At 34.3% G+C, this 17,726-nt stretch overlaps 1 protein-coding gene across 1 annotated transcript; it reads left to right on the top strand.

Moving 5' to 3' along the window:
• The first annotated feature begins 913 nt into the window (after nucleotides 1–913).
• On the top strand, nucleotides 914–9,644 carry LOC134245889 (uncharacterized). Its single transcript, XM_062728130.1, has 4 exons — nucleotides 914–1,046; nucleotides 4,086–4,177; nucleotides 8,039–8,150; nucleotides 9,432–9,644. Exons 1-4 carry the CDS (start codon nucleotides 944–946, stop codon nucleotides 9,536–9,538), a joined length of 414 nt encoding a protein of 137 aa, XP_062584114.1. The 5' UTR covers nucleotides 914–943; the 3' UTR covers nucleotides 9,539–9,644.
• Nucleotides 9,645–17,726: the final 8,082 nt, after the last annotated feature.

A 17,726-nucleotide genomic window follows, 5' to 3' on the forward strand; every position in this document is an offset into this window, starting at 1 on the left:
TAAAAATCACACAACTCGTTGGATAAAAATCATATCCAACTACAAACCATGGGGGATCCTATATGTAATCTATTAATTTGATTAATTTATTTATCTTTTTATTGGTGAAATAAAGAATGATTTATCAAATAAAATGGGAACACAGTGCTAGAAATCTTTCAAAAAGTAACAAGAGGAACTCCTGCGAGAGCGTGAGGAATTGAATTTTTACCATTGCCGACTGATCATTTCAAATATCACATCTTAAACTATTTCTGACAATTAATTACAGGATTATAGCAGAAAGAAATACTTTGAATAAAATCCTGCAGGTAGGTTAGGAACTATAATTTTAAAATTATCTATTTCATTGATTGACGTATTCATTCTTATAAAATGTCTCAGCAACAAATTCAGTGGAACACTTGGTTAAAAATAAAATATATTTAAAAAATCATAATTGAATATGAAAAGATTATTTTCTCAACATATTTGTTTCCTCTGGTTTCAAAGATTTCTAATCTTTAAAGTATATCTAAAAGGATATATATATTTTTCAAGATTTGCAAAAACTTTTTTCGTAACATTGAAGGCAAAAGAAACGTTGATATCGATTGAAATCGGTTCAAACAATTAATTACCTTGTTATGTTTGGCCACAAAGGCTAATTACTACATTTTTTTTAAATTCCAAAATGTTATTTGCGGTCAAACATTTCACAATTCCATGTACGCAGTGATCTGTCAAATGAATGATTTATGCTTGTAATCTTTACTCTTTTGTAACATGAGAATGTTACTAATTGTTTTATATAACATCATTGAAAATTCATCCCATAAATCAAATGATCGTGCAGTAAGAATTCATCGGAATGATAAAAAAGCAGGAATTCCCCGACTAACAATAAATTAAAAGAAACAAATGATCATTACGAGTTCAGTTTTTGGAGACTGTATAGGGAGCGATGAGAATTATCTTGGCGTTACTTCTTTTGGTGCTTTATGTAGGATTGGGTGATGCTTGTACATGTGCCGGTATACCAACGAATGGATGTAATTCACAGTATTGTGAGTAATTACAATTACTCTTAATGTTTTCTTTATTAAATTTATATATTTTTTATAATAAATATATGTACGTACATACGTATACATAAGAATTGCAAAAGTATACTGATTTGCTATCAGATTAATAGTAAAACGTTCAAAGTGATAAATGTTATTAGTGATAATCTCTCTTATCAAATAAGCAAGGATTAAAGACATGTAAGATTTATTATATATTAAGTTAAAATTTGATAAGAACACTTTTTGCCATTTTTTTTTTAAATTTTAATTGTTAATCAACCAGAATGTTCATGAAAAAATGCATAGTAGTAGTAGTTTGTTATCTCCATATGTTTCATACATTAAAACAAACCAGAACAGATTACGATGTTGTTCGGAAAGTTCTTAGATATCTACGAAATTTTTTTTTAACCTCAGATCAAATATATATGTGGTAGATTATTTTACAATAATATTTTAATAAACTTACAATATGTCATATTTATTTTAAACTTATTGACAGGTAAAACTTGTAAAATTTTGTTATTTACAAATAATATTCTAAATAAAGTCTTTATTCATATTCTTTAAATGAAATATAAAAATAAATGCTTTCATGTTTCCAATTTTGAATGAATAGTTTGCTGCTAAAAAAAATCATTTTTTGAAAAAAAGGAAGTCCGATTGAAAGCCGACATGATTTCAACCCAGTGTATATAAAACGTTATAACATTCATATTGTTAAAGTATCAACACCAAAATTTGAGGAACTGGAGTTTATGATACAATATCAATAATCTTTATTTCCATTGAAGATAGGATTTCTCTCTGATTTCTGAGTAGATTAAATATTCAATGTATATTTGCTTATATGTCTTATATATCTAGGTGAAAGAAATTTAAAAGACCGTATTTTTCTTTCCTCATCACAATTGTTCAATTTTAGATAGAAATGTAAATTGTGTTCAAAAACTAGTAGGCACTACATTTTTCGCGGAATGGTGGTGTATGAAAATATCTTTTCTGCCTTTCAAAATGATTATAGAACAAAGAATTTAGATATGATTTTTACACAATCAAAGTCTTCAAGAATTTTTCGTGTTAGCAAAATTAATAATAAGGAACTTAAGTTATAAAATATATCAAATAAATATGATTTTTCAAACAAACTACAATTATTATGTTAGCTTTTAAAAGCTTCCAATCTAAGTACATATATGAGCCAAAAATCCATAGAAAGTGTTTTTACTCTTTTAGTAGAGGGTCAAAAGTTTTTGTTTTTGTATCATTTTGTATCTCTATATGACATTTTTTACCATATGTGAAAATAAGAATAATTTAGGTATAGGTCGCATATAAAAATAACTTAAATATCCTAAAAAATTAAGAAAAATAGAGAAAATTCGGATTAGCTAAATTCCATTTTTGTTAAACAATTTGTGTCAATTTGGTAATATCATCTTATAGACCCTTTATGGTAATATCTTCTTATGCAAAAAAAAAAAACCATTTAATCTTTTGAAATAGAGGACGCTATCACACGATTCACTGCAGCAATTCTTATTCTTAATGTCTAGGGAAAAGGTAATGGCCTTGACCTGACCTTGACTCTAATAAAAATCAATCAAAACTAATCTAACTGATACCATCACTTAATAATATCTACATTCAGTGTAATTTTCCTTATGAAATCCATTAGAAATCTACGACGTTCAAATTTCTATAACACATGCGAAACGTTGTCACCGCGCGTTTGAATACACAGTAGGAACTATATGCATTTTCAATACTCTAGGAACACCAAAATGTAAAATGTTTTATTTCAATTTAATAAAAATCTATAACCCTGAAAAATTAACGTAAAAATTAACGTAATGTGCGATAAGAATTAATTTGTCACTTTTTTCCCCTCGCAATGTCTGTTTGCGTTATTTAACTTTGCAACGTCATTTGACGTCATAAACGACTCTTACATCCATTAACCACGTCAGTTTTGAAGGGCGCTAAATTCGCATTTAAGATTAACGAAATAAGCAATTATGAAGAAGGAAAATTATAGAGAATGTACATATAAGCATTGAATTCATATTTTTGGAATTCTTCGGTCCTATAACACACCTGGCCGTGCCGACAAATTATCATGCCGCGCTAACGCGCGGTATTCAATTTGGGGCACGGCCAGGTGTGTTACAGGACCGCAGACATCCCAAAATATGAATTCAATGCTTAAATATTGTCTTCGTGATTCTGTGAAAATTTTTAAATACAAGAAATACAGTTTTGTGTAAGAAGAATCCTACCTTAAAGCATACAGAGTAGCAAGTACTTTTGGGAAAACCTTCGTATAGTGATAATATTTTCAGAAATTACAGATGCTATGTTTTTGACGTTCTAATGCTGCTCTGAGGTTACCAAACATCCTAAATCTTATATTAAGAAAATTGATTTTTATTAAACTAGTTGAAAAAAAACTCGCACATCAAGAAAATCAATAATTTTTACATTTATGATGTAATAATTTTCAATTTTTTTAAGTAATATAACGAAAAATGACATTGCCCACGAACTATCCAAACATTCCTCGTGTAATCCGTTTACGGTACGCAACGTTTATTAAATAAATGAATAAATAAACACAGAAAAAAACTTGGTAACGACATGACGTTTAAAAACACTTAAACGTCTCATGAAAAATTGCGAAATTAATCCAAAGAGCCTTATTTTTCCGTTATTTCCCGATCATGACAAGTAGCACTCGGTGGATGTGACCGGTCAGCTGGGGATGCTCACCCTCCATGGCACCTAATCCCACCTCTGATGTTTTGGAGATCCATGTTTGTTCTGCTCCTATGTTTTATGGACTTTGATATTGAATACTGTTCGTTATCTCCATATCCACCTTCTAATTCCTTTATATTAAAAAAAATAAAAATGCAAAAATTTCGAGTTTTTCCTTTCCATAAGGAATATTTATGAATGTGTGTACATATAAATAAAAGAAATTCCATACTAACGTATAACAGATTTTCTAACCGATTTTTTCTTTTACAATCGCTGAAGCCATCTTAGGAGAAGTATTAGGACTACAAGTCCTTGAACCCGGAATAAATGGTGAAAATATCTACACAGTTAGAGTGTTACAAATCTATAAGGTACGTGTGAAGAATTTAACTTATTTTTCGTTTTCTTAAGATCATGCATCCTTAAAGGAATGTTTCATTAAAATTCATAAAACACGTCATATGGTTTATAAGGTGATGGGATGAGGATTACGTTTCTCTTTTTAAGTTCTTTTGACCAGGAAATAAAAAGGCCGCTTTTACATAACAGAAAAAAATCAAACTAAAGAAATGAATATTAATAAACTCTTAAATATCAGCAGACCTTATTTACATTAATTCCGAACATTTGACACAATTGCATACAATTACAGTTTCAAAAGAGTGTATCGGATCGGATGAAGATTGTAAATTATTACAAACTCGTATATGTTTTTATAAAGCATCGACAAAATTCGTTTTTCTACAATGAAAAGTAATTACTCATTTGGATTGGGTATATTTTACTGATATTATCATACAAATTTTTAGACCATTATATATGATCTGAATCGTCTTCGAAATTTTCTTGAATTCCCGATTATGACAAGGAGCACACAACCTGTCGCAGGGGATGATTACTCGTTCAGGGCACCTCACCCACTTTTGCATTTTCTTTGCACCAAAAGGACATGGGTGAACATGACGTGAGATAAGCCCATAGCGCAACAAACATGAAGGTGAAAAATTAAATCTCAATTATATCAAAATTTTCCTTCATATTTCATATAACATTAAATAATAATTTATGTAAAATCTCTACAACTTGCACAAATCTCATGAAGGTTGAAGTTATTTGCCTGTGAAATACTGTACACACACGAAAGAGGACAAAACAAGTCATTTTTTCACACTATAACACTATTTTTCACAAACATGATTTAAATGCCACAATTCATCAGGACTTGTGTAGCGTTGTGGTTAGCGTGCTAGTCTCAATAGAGAATGCAACTCAGGATTTTTATTGCCGGGGTTCGAACCTAATGGATATCACTTTTTTGTATAAAAGAAAAAGTTTTAATAAAAAAAATCCCCAAAACTTTTTGTATCTCATGATTTCATAAAAAAAAACTCTGATAAGAACTTTATTCTAGATATTAAATTCACAATTTGAATATGATTTTTATATGTCTGAAGCTAGTGGGCTTTCTGCACGTTAAGTTCACCCATCTCCTTTGTATTGTTAAATGGACCTTTCAGATGGAATAGTAATAGATTTTGTCATATCCTTGTATTTCGTTTTGAACGAACCCTTTATTTCCTCCCGATTGACCTTTCCAACTTTGATGTTTTGGAGGTCCATTACCTGATTTGTATAATATAATGAACGTTTTCAAGAGCTTTGGGTACTGTTCGTTCTCTCCATATATATTGCATCGATCTGTAATATATTTATTATTCTAGAAAGTAATGAATAGGATCTCTGGATTTCAATACTGTCAATTATTATATATATATATAAGATTTATTTTTATAAATTATGTTCTTTTAAAAAGGCACACATCCTAAGTCGCGATAATGTCGTCAAGTTTGATAAAGGCAAAATTTCTCTTTCTGATCGATGGCAAGAATTTAATATGACTAAAATGATTTGTTTACATTATGATTATGATAAAACAGGTAATGGAATACACCATCAAAATTATTTCAGACTAATCTTTGGTTGACATTTATATGTTCACTCTTCATCAAACAGGTTTGATTAGCTATGTATATACAGCGAAGTTAATTCCCACCAAATACGATAAATTGAGAAGACATTGAACACTAAATGAAAACAAGAGGCCCATGGGCCACATCGCTCACCTGAGCATTAAGGGTAGGAAAAAGTAGAAATGGCTTTTTATTGTAAAATTTAAATCCAAAAGTAGTCCCATGACCAATCATGGATTTGCTATTTTTTAGAAAATGATTTTTAAAGAATTTTCTTATATATATCTTTAAAAACTTTGGTCGGCCATTTTGGCCCCGCCCTACCCCTGGGGGTCATGATTTGAACAAATTTGAATCTACACTACTTGAGCATGCTTCCATATAAATATGATGAATTATGGCTTTGCCATTCTTGAGAAGAAGATGTTTAAAGAATTTTCCTATATATTTCTATGTTAAACTTTGGTCGGCCATTTTGGCCCCGCCCTACCCTAGGGGTCATGATTTGAACAAACTTGAATCTACACTACCTGAGCATGCTTCTATATAAATATCATGAATTATGGCTTTGTCATTCTTGAGAAGATTTTTAAAGAATTTTCCTATATATTTCTATGTAAAACTTTGGTCGGCCATTTTGGCCCCGCCCAACCCCCGGGGGTCATGATTTGAACAAACTTAAATCTACACTACCTGAACATGCTTCCATATAAATATGATGAATTATGGCTTTGTCATTCTTGAGAAGAAGATTTTTAAAGAATTTTCCTATATATTTCTATGTAAAACTTTGGTCGGCCATTTTGGCCCCGCCCTACCCCCGGGGGTCATGATTTGAACAAACTTGAATCTACACTACCTGAACATGCTTCCCTATAAATATGATGAATTATGGCTTTGTCATTCTTGAGAAGAAGATTTTTAAAGAATTTTCCTATATATTTCTATGTAAAACTTTGGTCGGCCATTTTGGCCCCGCCCTACCCCCGGGGGTCATGATTTGAACAAACTTGAATCTACACTACCTGAGCATGCTTCCATATAAATATGATGAATTATGGCTTTGTCATTCTTGAGAAGAAGATTTTTAAAGAATTTTCCTATATATTTCTATGTAAAACTTTGGTCGGCCATTTTGGCCCCGCCCTACCCCCGGGGGTCATGATTTGAACAAACTTGAATCTACACTACCTGAGCATGCTTCCATATAAATATGATGAATTATGGCTTTGTCATTCTTGAGAAGAAGATTTTTAAAGAATTTTCCTATATATTTCTATGTAAAACTTTGGTCGGCCATTTTGGCCCCGCCCTACCCCCGGGGAGTCATGATTTGAACAAACTTGAATGTAAACTACCTGAACATGCTTCCATATAAATATGATGAATTATGGCTTTGTCATTCTTGAGAAGAAGATTTTTAAAGAATTTTCCTATATATTTCTATGTAAAACTTTGGTCGGCCATTTTGGCCCAGCCCTACCCCGGGGAGTCATGATTTGAATAAACTTGAATGTAAACTACCTGAACATGCTTCCATATAAATATGATGAATTATGGCTTTGTCATTCTTGAGAAGAAGATTTTTAAAGAATTTTCCTATATATTTCTATGTAAAACTTTGGTCGGCCATTTTGGCCCCGCCCTACCCCCGGGGGTCATGATTTGAACAAACTTGAATCTACACTACCTGAACATGCTTCCATATAAATATGATGAATTATGGCTTTGTCATTCTTGAGAAGAAGATTTTTAAAGAATTTTCCTATATATTTCTATGTAAAACTTTGGTCGGCCATTTTGGCCCCGCCCTACCCCCGGGGGTCATGATTTGAACAAACTTGAATCTACACTACCTGAGGATGTTTCCCCATAAGTTTTATCTTTCCTGGCACAGTGGTTCTTGAGAAGAAGATTTTTAAAGTATGCCACTAAATTTTCATTAATTCCCAATTATCTCCCCTTGAATGAGGGCGTGGCCCTTCATTTGAACAAACTTTAATCCTTCACCCAAGGATACTTTGTGGCAAGTTTGGTTAAAGCGGTTCTTGAGAAGAAGTCATTGACAAAATGTGACAGAAAACTAAATGAAAAAAAGCACAACTGTACATTAAAAGTGTGACAAACCAATTTGTGAACAGTCTCATTAAGATTCAATACACACTAATGTTAGAATCAGATGTCCTTGAGGACAACAACAAAAATTTTATATTTCATTTAATGATTTATACATGTTTTATTAGTCTGTTTATTTTATATTAGGCTGAGAGACCCCTCCCTTACATTTGGCCCGGCATTGTAAGGATCCGCGCGTATACCGGAGGATCACTCTGTGGGGTAGTCTTCACACCGGGGCGGATCTATGTTATCTCAGGTAATATGACGCCTCAATTATCATTTCAGATTTCATTCAGATGACATAAGGATGATAATACACTAAAGGCTACAAATGAAAAGAATAAAACAAATCTGAATACATCACTGACATTGACACTGATTTTTACAAGTTTAAAGTTGAATTTACACAAAGAAATATTTCATTCCTGAATTCATATAAATAAAATGTACATTAAATTGATTTAGCATTATTAGCATACTCTATTGTGGCTCTAAAGTCTTAAAATATGATAAAAACGGTGGCGCGACAGAGGCCTCAGTCTTGAAAACACGAGAAACACTGAACAATTAGTATTCGGATATAAACGGTAGACTAAAACATTTCACATGGACAAAAACGGAATAACACAAAACAGTTTACGAACATATCTACATATAAGCCGGCACAGGTAAATTATATCCCTGTATTATTTCTGTGAAATATTTTATGAATTTCTATCAATCCTTTCACTTCTATCAGAATGATATATGGTTAGTGAATATGTATTGACGAATTGGCTGTTCAAATGCACGAGCTTGCCTTATACAGCCAACGAATGCCAATATTCAGTTATCTAAGTTCAATAATTCTTTTATTTCATATTATTTATTAAATAATTAAAAAAAATTCTATTAATTTACAACAAACTTTTAAATTAAATAACACAAATTAATAAGAACTTTTCATCATCCTTTTATAAATTAACGTCTGTCCTGTTAGCTTTAAATATCGCACCATTTCAACTACCCTTCCTAGCCTTATGGTTTGCTAACTGTGGTTTTTGGGTAGTAATATGAACTACTCAGTATATTAATCATTTATGATCTCAATCTCATTTAAAATTATAAGAAGGCATTAACTGGCTGCCACTACCTCTCATAAATTTGCCTTGAGAAATTGACTAGATTTTTTTTGGTTTACAACGAGGCGTTCAATATTTCACGCTCGTATTCGGGCATACTCAACAAAAGTCGCTACAGTCTATATTCAAAGTTCGATGTATTTTCTAAATATTATTTAGTCTTCATTTCCAACATGAACTTTTTTGTAATTTCACAGATCTTTCAAAAGATATTGATTTTTCTAAATTATCCTAACAGGTATTACACTCATGGCACTTTTTGCATCATTTTCAATCACATTATTTTACGAATTTAGATATCAAGAAAGTTTTAAGACGCCATTTTCAAACATATACTGTGACATAGTATTTGGTGCATAGTGATCGTTTCCAACTTACATACTACATATTGTACTTTATTCTCTTCTTTTTGGTAGGAACTTATCGAAACTCTACATTGGGAGCCAACTCCTGCGCCTACGTCAGAGAATGGAATCAAATTCCTTTTTCAGAAAGATGGAACCTCTTTTGTAGACGTTTTTGAGTAAAACCTCCAATTGACAATGAAATGAAAAAGAGCAATACCATATGTTTAATAAAAAAAAACTTCTATAATTTTTCTTAATTTGGAATAAAACTAAACGTACGAGCGTTTTCGTCATTTTCCCCTTCAAAATAAAAAAAAAAGACAAAAAATAATCTATGTGCAAGGGTTGATTCAAAAGTGCATGGTATTTCTTCGTATCATTTATATTTCGAAGTGAAATTGGTTGAAAATTACAAATAAGAATATAGACACTTGTTGAATATTTTAAATAAAAACATTTGAAATATTAATGATAGTAACTCTATGGCGGCAATCAGAAGTTGGAAGGTTATTCGCTATTCGCTATTCACCATTCGAATGGCGAACCGCAGGCTGTCTCCCGGTTCGCTATTCAAATTACCGTAAATGTCCTAATAATTTTTTTTCTTCAAAAAACCTTTATAACGCATTATAATCCGTGTTTATGAAGAAAAGCAATATTGATGAATATTTAGCTAGCCCGGTCAAAATTGGGAAAAAAACCCGTTAAATACTATTATAAGTATTTGTACATAAGAGTAAATTACCCGGGGGCAGGCTAAGATCCTGGATCCCATATTTAGACTCTTATATTTTTACAAGGGAGGAGTATGGGAGAGACCTTTCAACTCTCAAAAGAAATTTATGTTACAAGACCGGACACCTATTTAGCTAGCCCGGTCAAAATTGGAAAAAACGTAAAATACTATAATTATAAGATTACATTGCCCGGGGGGCTGGCTAACATCCTGAATCCCATATTAAGATCTTTATATTTTTACAGGGGAGGGGTATGGGAGGGACCCTTCCACTATCAAAAGGAATTTATGTTACAAGACCAGGAACCTATTTAGCAAGCCCGGTCAAAATTGGGGGAAAAAAATGTATAAAAATACTATATAAGTAGAGTACATTGCCCCCCGGGGGGGGGGTGGATAACATCCTGGATCCCATATTTAGATCTTCATATTTTTACAGGGGACGGGTACGGAAGGGACCCTTAGACTATCAAAAGGAATTTATGTTACAAGACCGGGAACCCATTTAGCTAGCCCGGATGAAATTGGGAAAAAAATCCCTAATAATTCTATTATAAAATTATGTATTTCTGAAGAAGAGTACATTGCCCGGGGGCCTGGCTAACATCCTGGATCCCATATTTAGATCTTCATATTTTTACAGGGGAGGGGTATGGGAGGGACCCTTCCACTGTCAAAAGGAATTTATGTTACAAGACCGGGAACTATTTAGCTAGCATGGTCAAAAATTGGAAGAAAAAAACCGTATAATGCTATGATAAGTAGAATACATTGCCCGGGGGGGGGGGGGGGGCTGGATAACATCCTGGATCCCATATTTATATCTTCATATTTTTACAGGGGAGGGGTATGGGAGGGACCCTTAAACTATCAAAAGGAATTTATGTTACAAGACCGGGAACCCATTTAGCTAGCCCGGATAAAATTGAAAAAAAAATCCCTTATAATTATATTATATGTATTTCTGCATAAGAGTAAATTGCCCGGGGGCCTGGCCAACATCCTGGATCCCATATTCTGATCTTCATATTTTTACAGGGGAGGGGTATGGGAGGGACACTTCCACTGTCAAAAGGAATTTATGTTACAAGACCAGGAACCTATTTACCTAGCCTGGTCAAAATTGGAAAAAAAAGTATAATACTATGCTAAGTAGAGGACATTGCCCGGGGGGGGGGGCTGAATAACATCCTGGATCCCATATTTAGACCTTCATATTTCTACAGGGGAGGGGTATGGGAGGGACCCTTAGACTTTCAAAAAGAATTTATGTTACAAGACCAGGAACCTATTTAACTAGCCGGGTCAAAATTTGAAAAAAAAAACGTATAATACTATAATAAGTAGAAGACAGTGCCCCGGGGGCTGGATAACATCTTGGATCCCATATTTAGATCTTCATATTTTTACAAGGGGAGGGGGTATTGGAGGGACCCTTCCACTGTCAAAAGGAATTTATGTTACAAGACCGGGAACCTATTTAGCTAGCCCGGATAAAATTGGAAAAAAATGCCTTATAATTCTATAATATGTATTTCTGAATAAGAGTACATTGCCCGGGGGCTGGATAACATCCTGGATCCCATATTTAGATCTTCATATTTTTACAGGGGAGGGGTATGGGAGGGACCCTTAGACTATTAAAAGGAGTTTATGTTACAAGACCGGAAACCCATTAAGCTAGCCCGGATAAAATTGGAAAAATATCCCTTATAATTCTATTATATGTATTTCTGAATAAGAGTACATTGCCTGGGGGGCTGGATAACATCCTGGATCCCATATTGAGACCTTCATATTTTTACAGGGGAGGGGTATTGGAGGGACAAGACCGGGAACCTATTAAGCTAGCCTGGATAACATTGGAAAAAAAATCTCTTATAATTCTATTATATGTATTTCTGAATAAGAGTACATTACCTGGGGGCTGGATAACATCCTGGATCCCATATTTAGACCTTCATATTTCTACAGGGGAGGGGTATGGGAGGGACCCTTAGACTTTCAAAAAGAATTTATGTTACAAGACCAGGAACCTATTTAACTAGCCCGGTCAAAATTTGAAGAAAAAAAAAGTATAATACTATAATAAGTAGAAGACAGTGCCCCGGAGGCTGGATAACATCTTGGATCCCATATTTAGATCTTCATATTTTTACAAGGGGAGGTGTATTGGAGGGACCCTTCCATTGTCAAAAGGAATTTATGTTACAAGACCGGGAACCTATTTAGCTAGCCCGGATAAAATTGGAAAAAAAACCTTATAATTCTATAATATGTATTTCTGAATAAGAGGACATTGCCCGGGGGGCTGGATAACATCCTGGATCCCATATTTAGATCTTCATATTTTTACAGGGGAAGGGTATGGGAAGGACCCTTAGACTGTCAAAAGGAATTTATGTTACAAGACCGGACACCCATTAAACTAGCCCGGATAAAATTGGAAAAATATCCCTTATAATTCTATTATATGTAGTTCTGAATAAGAGTACATCTCCTGGGGGGCTGGATAACATCCTGGATCCCATATTTAGACCTTCATATTTTTACAGAGGAGGAGTATTGGAGGGACAAGACCGGGAACCTATTTAGCTAGCCCGGATAAAATTGGAAAAAAAATCCCTTATAATTCTATTATATGTATTTCTGAATAAGAGTACATTACCTTGGGGCTGGATAACATCCTGGATCCCATATTTAGACCTTCATATTTTTACAGGGGAAGGGTATTGGAGGGACACTTAGAATATCAAAAGGAATTTATGTTACAAGACCGGGAACCCATTTAGCTAGCCCGGATAAAATTGGAAAAAAAATCCCTTATAATTCAATAATATGTATTTCTGAATAAGCGTACATTGCCCGGGGGGCTGGATAACATCCTGGATCCCATATTTAGACCTTCATATTTTTACAGGGGAAGGGTATTGGAGGGACCCTTCCACTGTCAAAAGGAATTTATGTTACAAGACCGGGAACCTATTTAGCTAGCCCGGATAAAATTGGAAAAAAATCCCTTTTAATTCTATAATATGTGTTTCTGAATAAGAGTACATTGCCCGGGGGGCTGGATAACATCCTGGATCCCATATTTAGACCTTCATATTTTTACAGGGGAGGGGTATGGGAGGGACCCTTAGACTATCAAAAGGAATTTATGTTACAAGACCGGGAATCTATTAAGCTAGCCCGATCAAAATTGGAGAAATACCCGTATAATGCTATAATAATTAGAAGACATTGCCCGGGGGGCTGGATAACATCCTGGATCTCATATTTAGACCTTCATAATTTTACAGGGGAGGGGTATGGGAGGGACCCTTAGACTATCAAAAGGAATTTATGTTACAAGACCGGGAACTCATTTAGCTAGCATGGATAAAATTGGGAAAAAAATCCCATATAGTTCTATTATATGTATTTCTGAATAAAAGGACATTGCCCGGGGGGCTGGATAACATCCTGGATCCCATATTTAGACCTTCATATTTTTACAGGGGAGGGGTATGGGAGGGACCCATAGACTATCAAAAGGAATTTATGTTACAAGACCGGGAACTCATTTAGCTAGCATGGATCAAAATTGGAAAAAAATCCCGTATAATTCTATATATGTATTTCTGAATAAAAGGACATTGCCCGGGGGGCTGGATAACATCCTGGATCCCATATTTAGACCTTCATATTTTTACAGGGGAGGGGTATGGGAGGGACCCTTAGACTATCAAAAGGAATTTATGTTACAAGACCGGGAACTATTTAGCTAGCATGGTAAAATTGGAAAAAAAAACCGTATAATTCTATTATATGTATTTCTGAATAAAAGGACATTGCCCGGGGGGGGGGGGGGCTGGATAACATCCTGGATCCCATATTTATATCTTCATATTTTTACAGGGGAGGGGTATGGGAGGGACCCTTTCACTGTCAAAAGGAATTTGTGTTACAAGACCGGGAACCTATTTAGCTAGCCCGGATAAAATTGGAAAAAAATCCCTTATAATTATATTATATGTATTTCTGCATAAGAGTAAATTGCCCGGGGGCCTGGATAACATCCTGGATCCCATATTTTAGATCTTCATATTTTTAAAGGGGAGGGGTATGGGAGGGACCCTTCCACTGTTAAAAGGAATTTATGTTACAAGACCAGGAACCTATTTACCTAGCCTGGTCAAAATTGGAAAAAAAGTATAATACTATGCTAAGTAGAGGACATTGCCCGGGGGGGGGGGGGATAACATCCTGGATCCCATATTTAAATATTTCTAAGGGGAGGGGTATCCCTTACTTTCAAAAAGAATTTATTACAAGACCAGGAACCTATTTACTTCAAAATTTGAAAAAAAAAATATTCTGAATAAGTAGAAGACAGTGCCCCGGGGGCTGGATAACATCTTGGATCCCATATTTAGACCTTCATATTTTTACAGGGGAGGGGTATTGGAGGGACCCTTTCACTGTTAAAAGGAATTTATGTTACAAGACCGGGAACCTATTTAGCTAGCCCGGATGAAAATGGAAAAAAAGCCTTATAATTCTATTATATGTATTTCTGAATAAGAGTACATTGCCCGGGGGCTGGATAACAGAATATTTAATCTTCATATTTTTACAGGGGAGGGGTTTGATTAGGTTAAAAGGGTTTTGTTACAAGACCGGAAACCCATTCTGTATAAAATTGGAAAAATATCCCTTATAATTCTATTACAATTATGTATTTCTGAATAAGAGTACATTGCCTGGGGGGCTGGATAACATCCTGGATCCCATATTGAGACGTTAATTTTTAAAATATGACGATGGGAACCTATTTAGCCTGGATAACATTGGAAAAAATCTGGATAAATTATATGTATTTCTGAGAGTACATTACCTGGGGGCTGGATACATTGAAATTAAATTATAACAGGGGAATGAAGACCCTTATTTCAAAAAGAATTTATGTTACAAGACCGATATAATAAAACTTGAAAAAAAAAAGTTAATACTATAATAATTTAAGACAGTGCCCCGGGGGCTGGATAACATCTTGGATCCGCTATTGTGGCATGTGTTCATATTTTTACAAGGGGAGGTGTACCGGAAACTTCCATAAGGAATTTATGTTACGCGGGAACCTATCGACCCGGATAAAATTGGAAAAAAAGCCTTATAATTAGTACCTATGTATTTTGTAAGAGTTCTGGAACACATATAGATCTTCATATTTTTACAGGGGAATAAAATCAAGACTGTCAAAAGGAACATTATGTTTTCGGACACCCATTTTTCTAGCCCGGATTAAAATTGTCAAAAAATAAATTTATTATTGTTGTTTAAAAAAAAGTACATGTCCTGGGGAGCATTTGGATCCCATATTTAGACCTTAATTTTTACAGGTGACATCAGCTGATGGACAAGACCGGGAACCCTGTAGCCCGGATAAAATTGGAAAAAAAATCTTATAATTCATGAATAAAGTACATTACCTTGGGGCTGGATAACATTATCATATTTAGACCTTCATATTTTTACAGGGGAAGGGTATTGGAGGACACTTAAATATCAAAAGGAATTTATGTTGAACCCATTTGCTAGCCCGAAAAATTGGCTTATTATTCAATAATATGTATTTCTGAATAAGCGTACATTGCCGGGGGGGCTGGATAACATCCTGTATCCCATATTTAGACCTTCATATTTTTACAGGGGAAGAGTATTGGAGGGACCCTTCCACTGTCAAAAGGAATTTATGTTACAAGACCGGGAACCTATTTAGCTAGCCCGGATAAAATTGGAAAAAAATCCCTTTTAATTCTATAATATGTGTTTCTGAATAAGAGTACATTGCCAGGGGGGCTTGATAAAAATTCAGACCTGCATATTTTTGTGATTATGGGAGGGACCCTTGACTATCAAAAGGAATTTATGTTACAAGACCGGGAATCTATTAAGCTACTGATCAAAATTGGAGAAATACCCGTATAATGCTATAATAATTAGACGACATTGCCCGGGGGGCTGGATAACATCCTGGATCCCATATTTAGACCTTCATAATTTTACAGGGGAGGGGTATTGGAGGGACCCTTTCACTGTTAAAAGGAATTTGTGTTACAAGACCGGGAACCCATTTAGCTAGCCCGGAGAAAATTGGAAAAAAACATAATTCCATTATATGTATTTCTGAATAAAAGTACATTGCCCGGGCGGCTGGATATAAAAATCCTGGATCCAATATTTAGACCTTCATATTTTTACAGGGGAGGGGCATGGGAGGAACCCTTCCACTCTTAAAAGGAATTTATGTTACAAGACCGGGAACTCATTTAGCTTGCCCGGAGAAAATTGGAAAAAAAATTATATAGTTCTATAATGTATTTCTGAATAAAAGGACATTGCTTAACATCCTGGATCCCATATTTAGACCTTCATATTTTTACAGGGGAGGGGTATGGGAGGGACCCTTAGACTATCAAAAGGAATTTATGTTACAAGAACGGGAACCTATTTAGCTAGCCCGATCAAAATTGGAAAAAACCCGTATATTGCTACAATAAGTAGAGGACATTGCCCCTGGAAACATGGACTAAAATTATATTTCTACAGGGGAGGGGTAATTGGACCCTTAGACTATCAAACGGAATTTATGTTACAAGACCGGGAACTCATTTAGCTAGCCCGGATAAAATTGGGAAAAAAATCCCTTATAATTCTATTATTCGATTTCTGAATAAGAGACATTGCCCGGGGGCTGGATAACATCCTGGATCCCATATTTAGACTTTCATATTTTTATAGGGGAGGGGTATTGGAGGGACCCTTAGACTATCAAAAGGAATTTATGTTACAAGACCGGGAACTCATTTAGCTAGCCCGGATAAAATTGGGAAAAAAATCCCTTATAATTCTATTACAAGAATAGAATATTTAATTTCAATTGTAACACGTCATTTGATTGGTTAAACGGTTTTATCCATTCTGTATAACAGAACTTGCCTACGTCACAATGAGTTACGTCAAAAACATATTACTCCGCTTGACGTTAACTTTTAAAATATGCGATGTTTGAAGCCTTTTTCCGAAGGAAAAAATGGAAAAATTGTCTCATTGTCTACATTGAAATTAAATTATAAGGAATGAAGCTTATTTCAACTTATGTTATACGATATAATATAACTTGGGACAGTTTACGCTTTTTAAGCGGTTAGCTTCGCTAACCGCTTTGTGGCATGTGTCCGATTTTTATCGACACCGGAAACTTCCATAAGGCGCTACCTATCGACAACGGAAACTTAAAGCCTCTATACCTAGTACCTATGATTTGTTTCTAACACATATAACATATGTTAAATAAAATCAAGACTATCAAAACAACATAATGTTTCGGTTTTTTAATTTTTTTCTGATTTTGTTTGTCAATGAAATAAATTTATAATTGTTGTGTTAAAAAAAGTTTATGTATAGGAGCATTTGGTGTCGAGATTAAATTTCCGTGACATCAGCTGATGGCGATCGGGCCCTGTGACGAAATTCGAAGTCAGCATGAAGTTTAGCTGATAACATTATCAATGCGTTAGATTTAAACTTTAGGAAGAAATGTATAGCGAGAAATATCATATTTGAACCCAATGCTACACGAA

The sequence above is a fragment of the Saccostrea cucullata genome, unplaced genomic scaffold, assembly GCF_032062105.1.
Source record: "Saccostrea cucullata isolate Sc308-1 unplaced genomic scaffold, CSIRO_AGI_Scuc_v1 ctg2124, whole genome shotgun sequence".
NCBI lineage: Eukaryota > Metazoa > Mollusca > Bivalvia > Ostreida > Ostreidae > Saccostrea > Saccostrea cuccullata.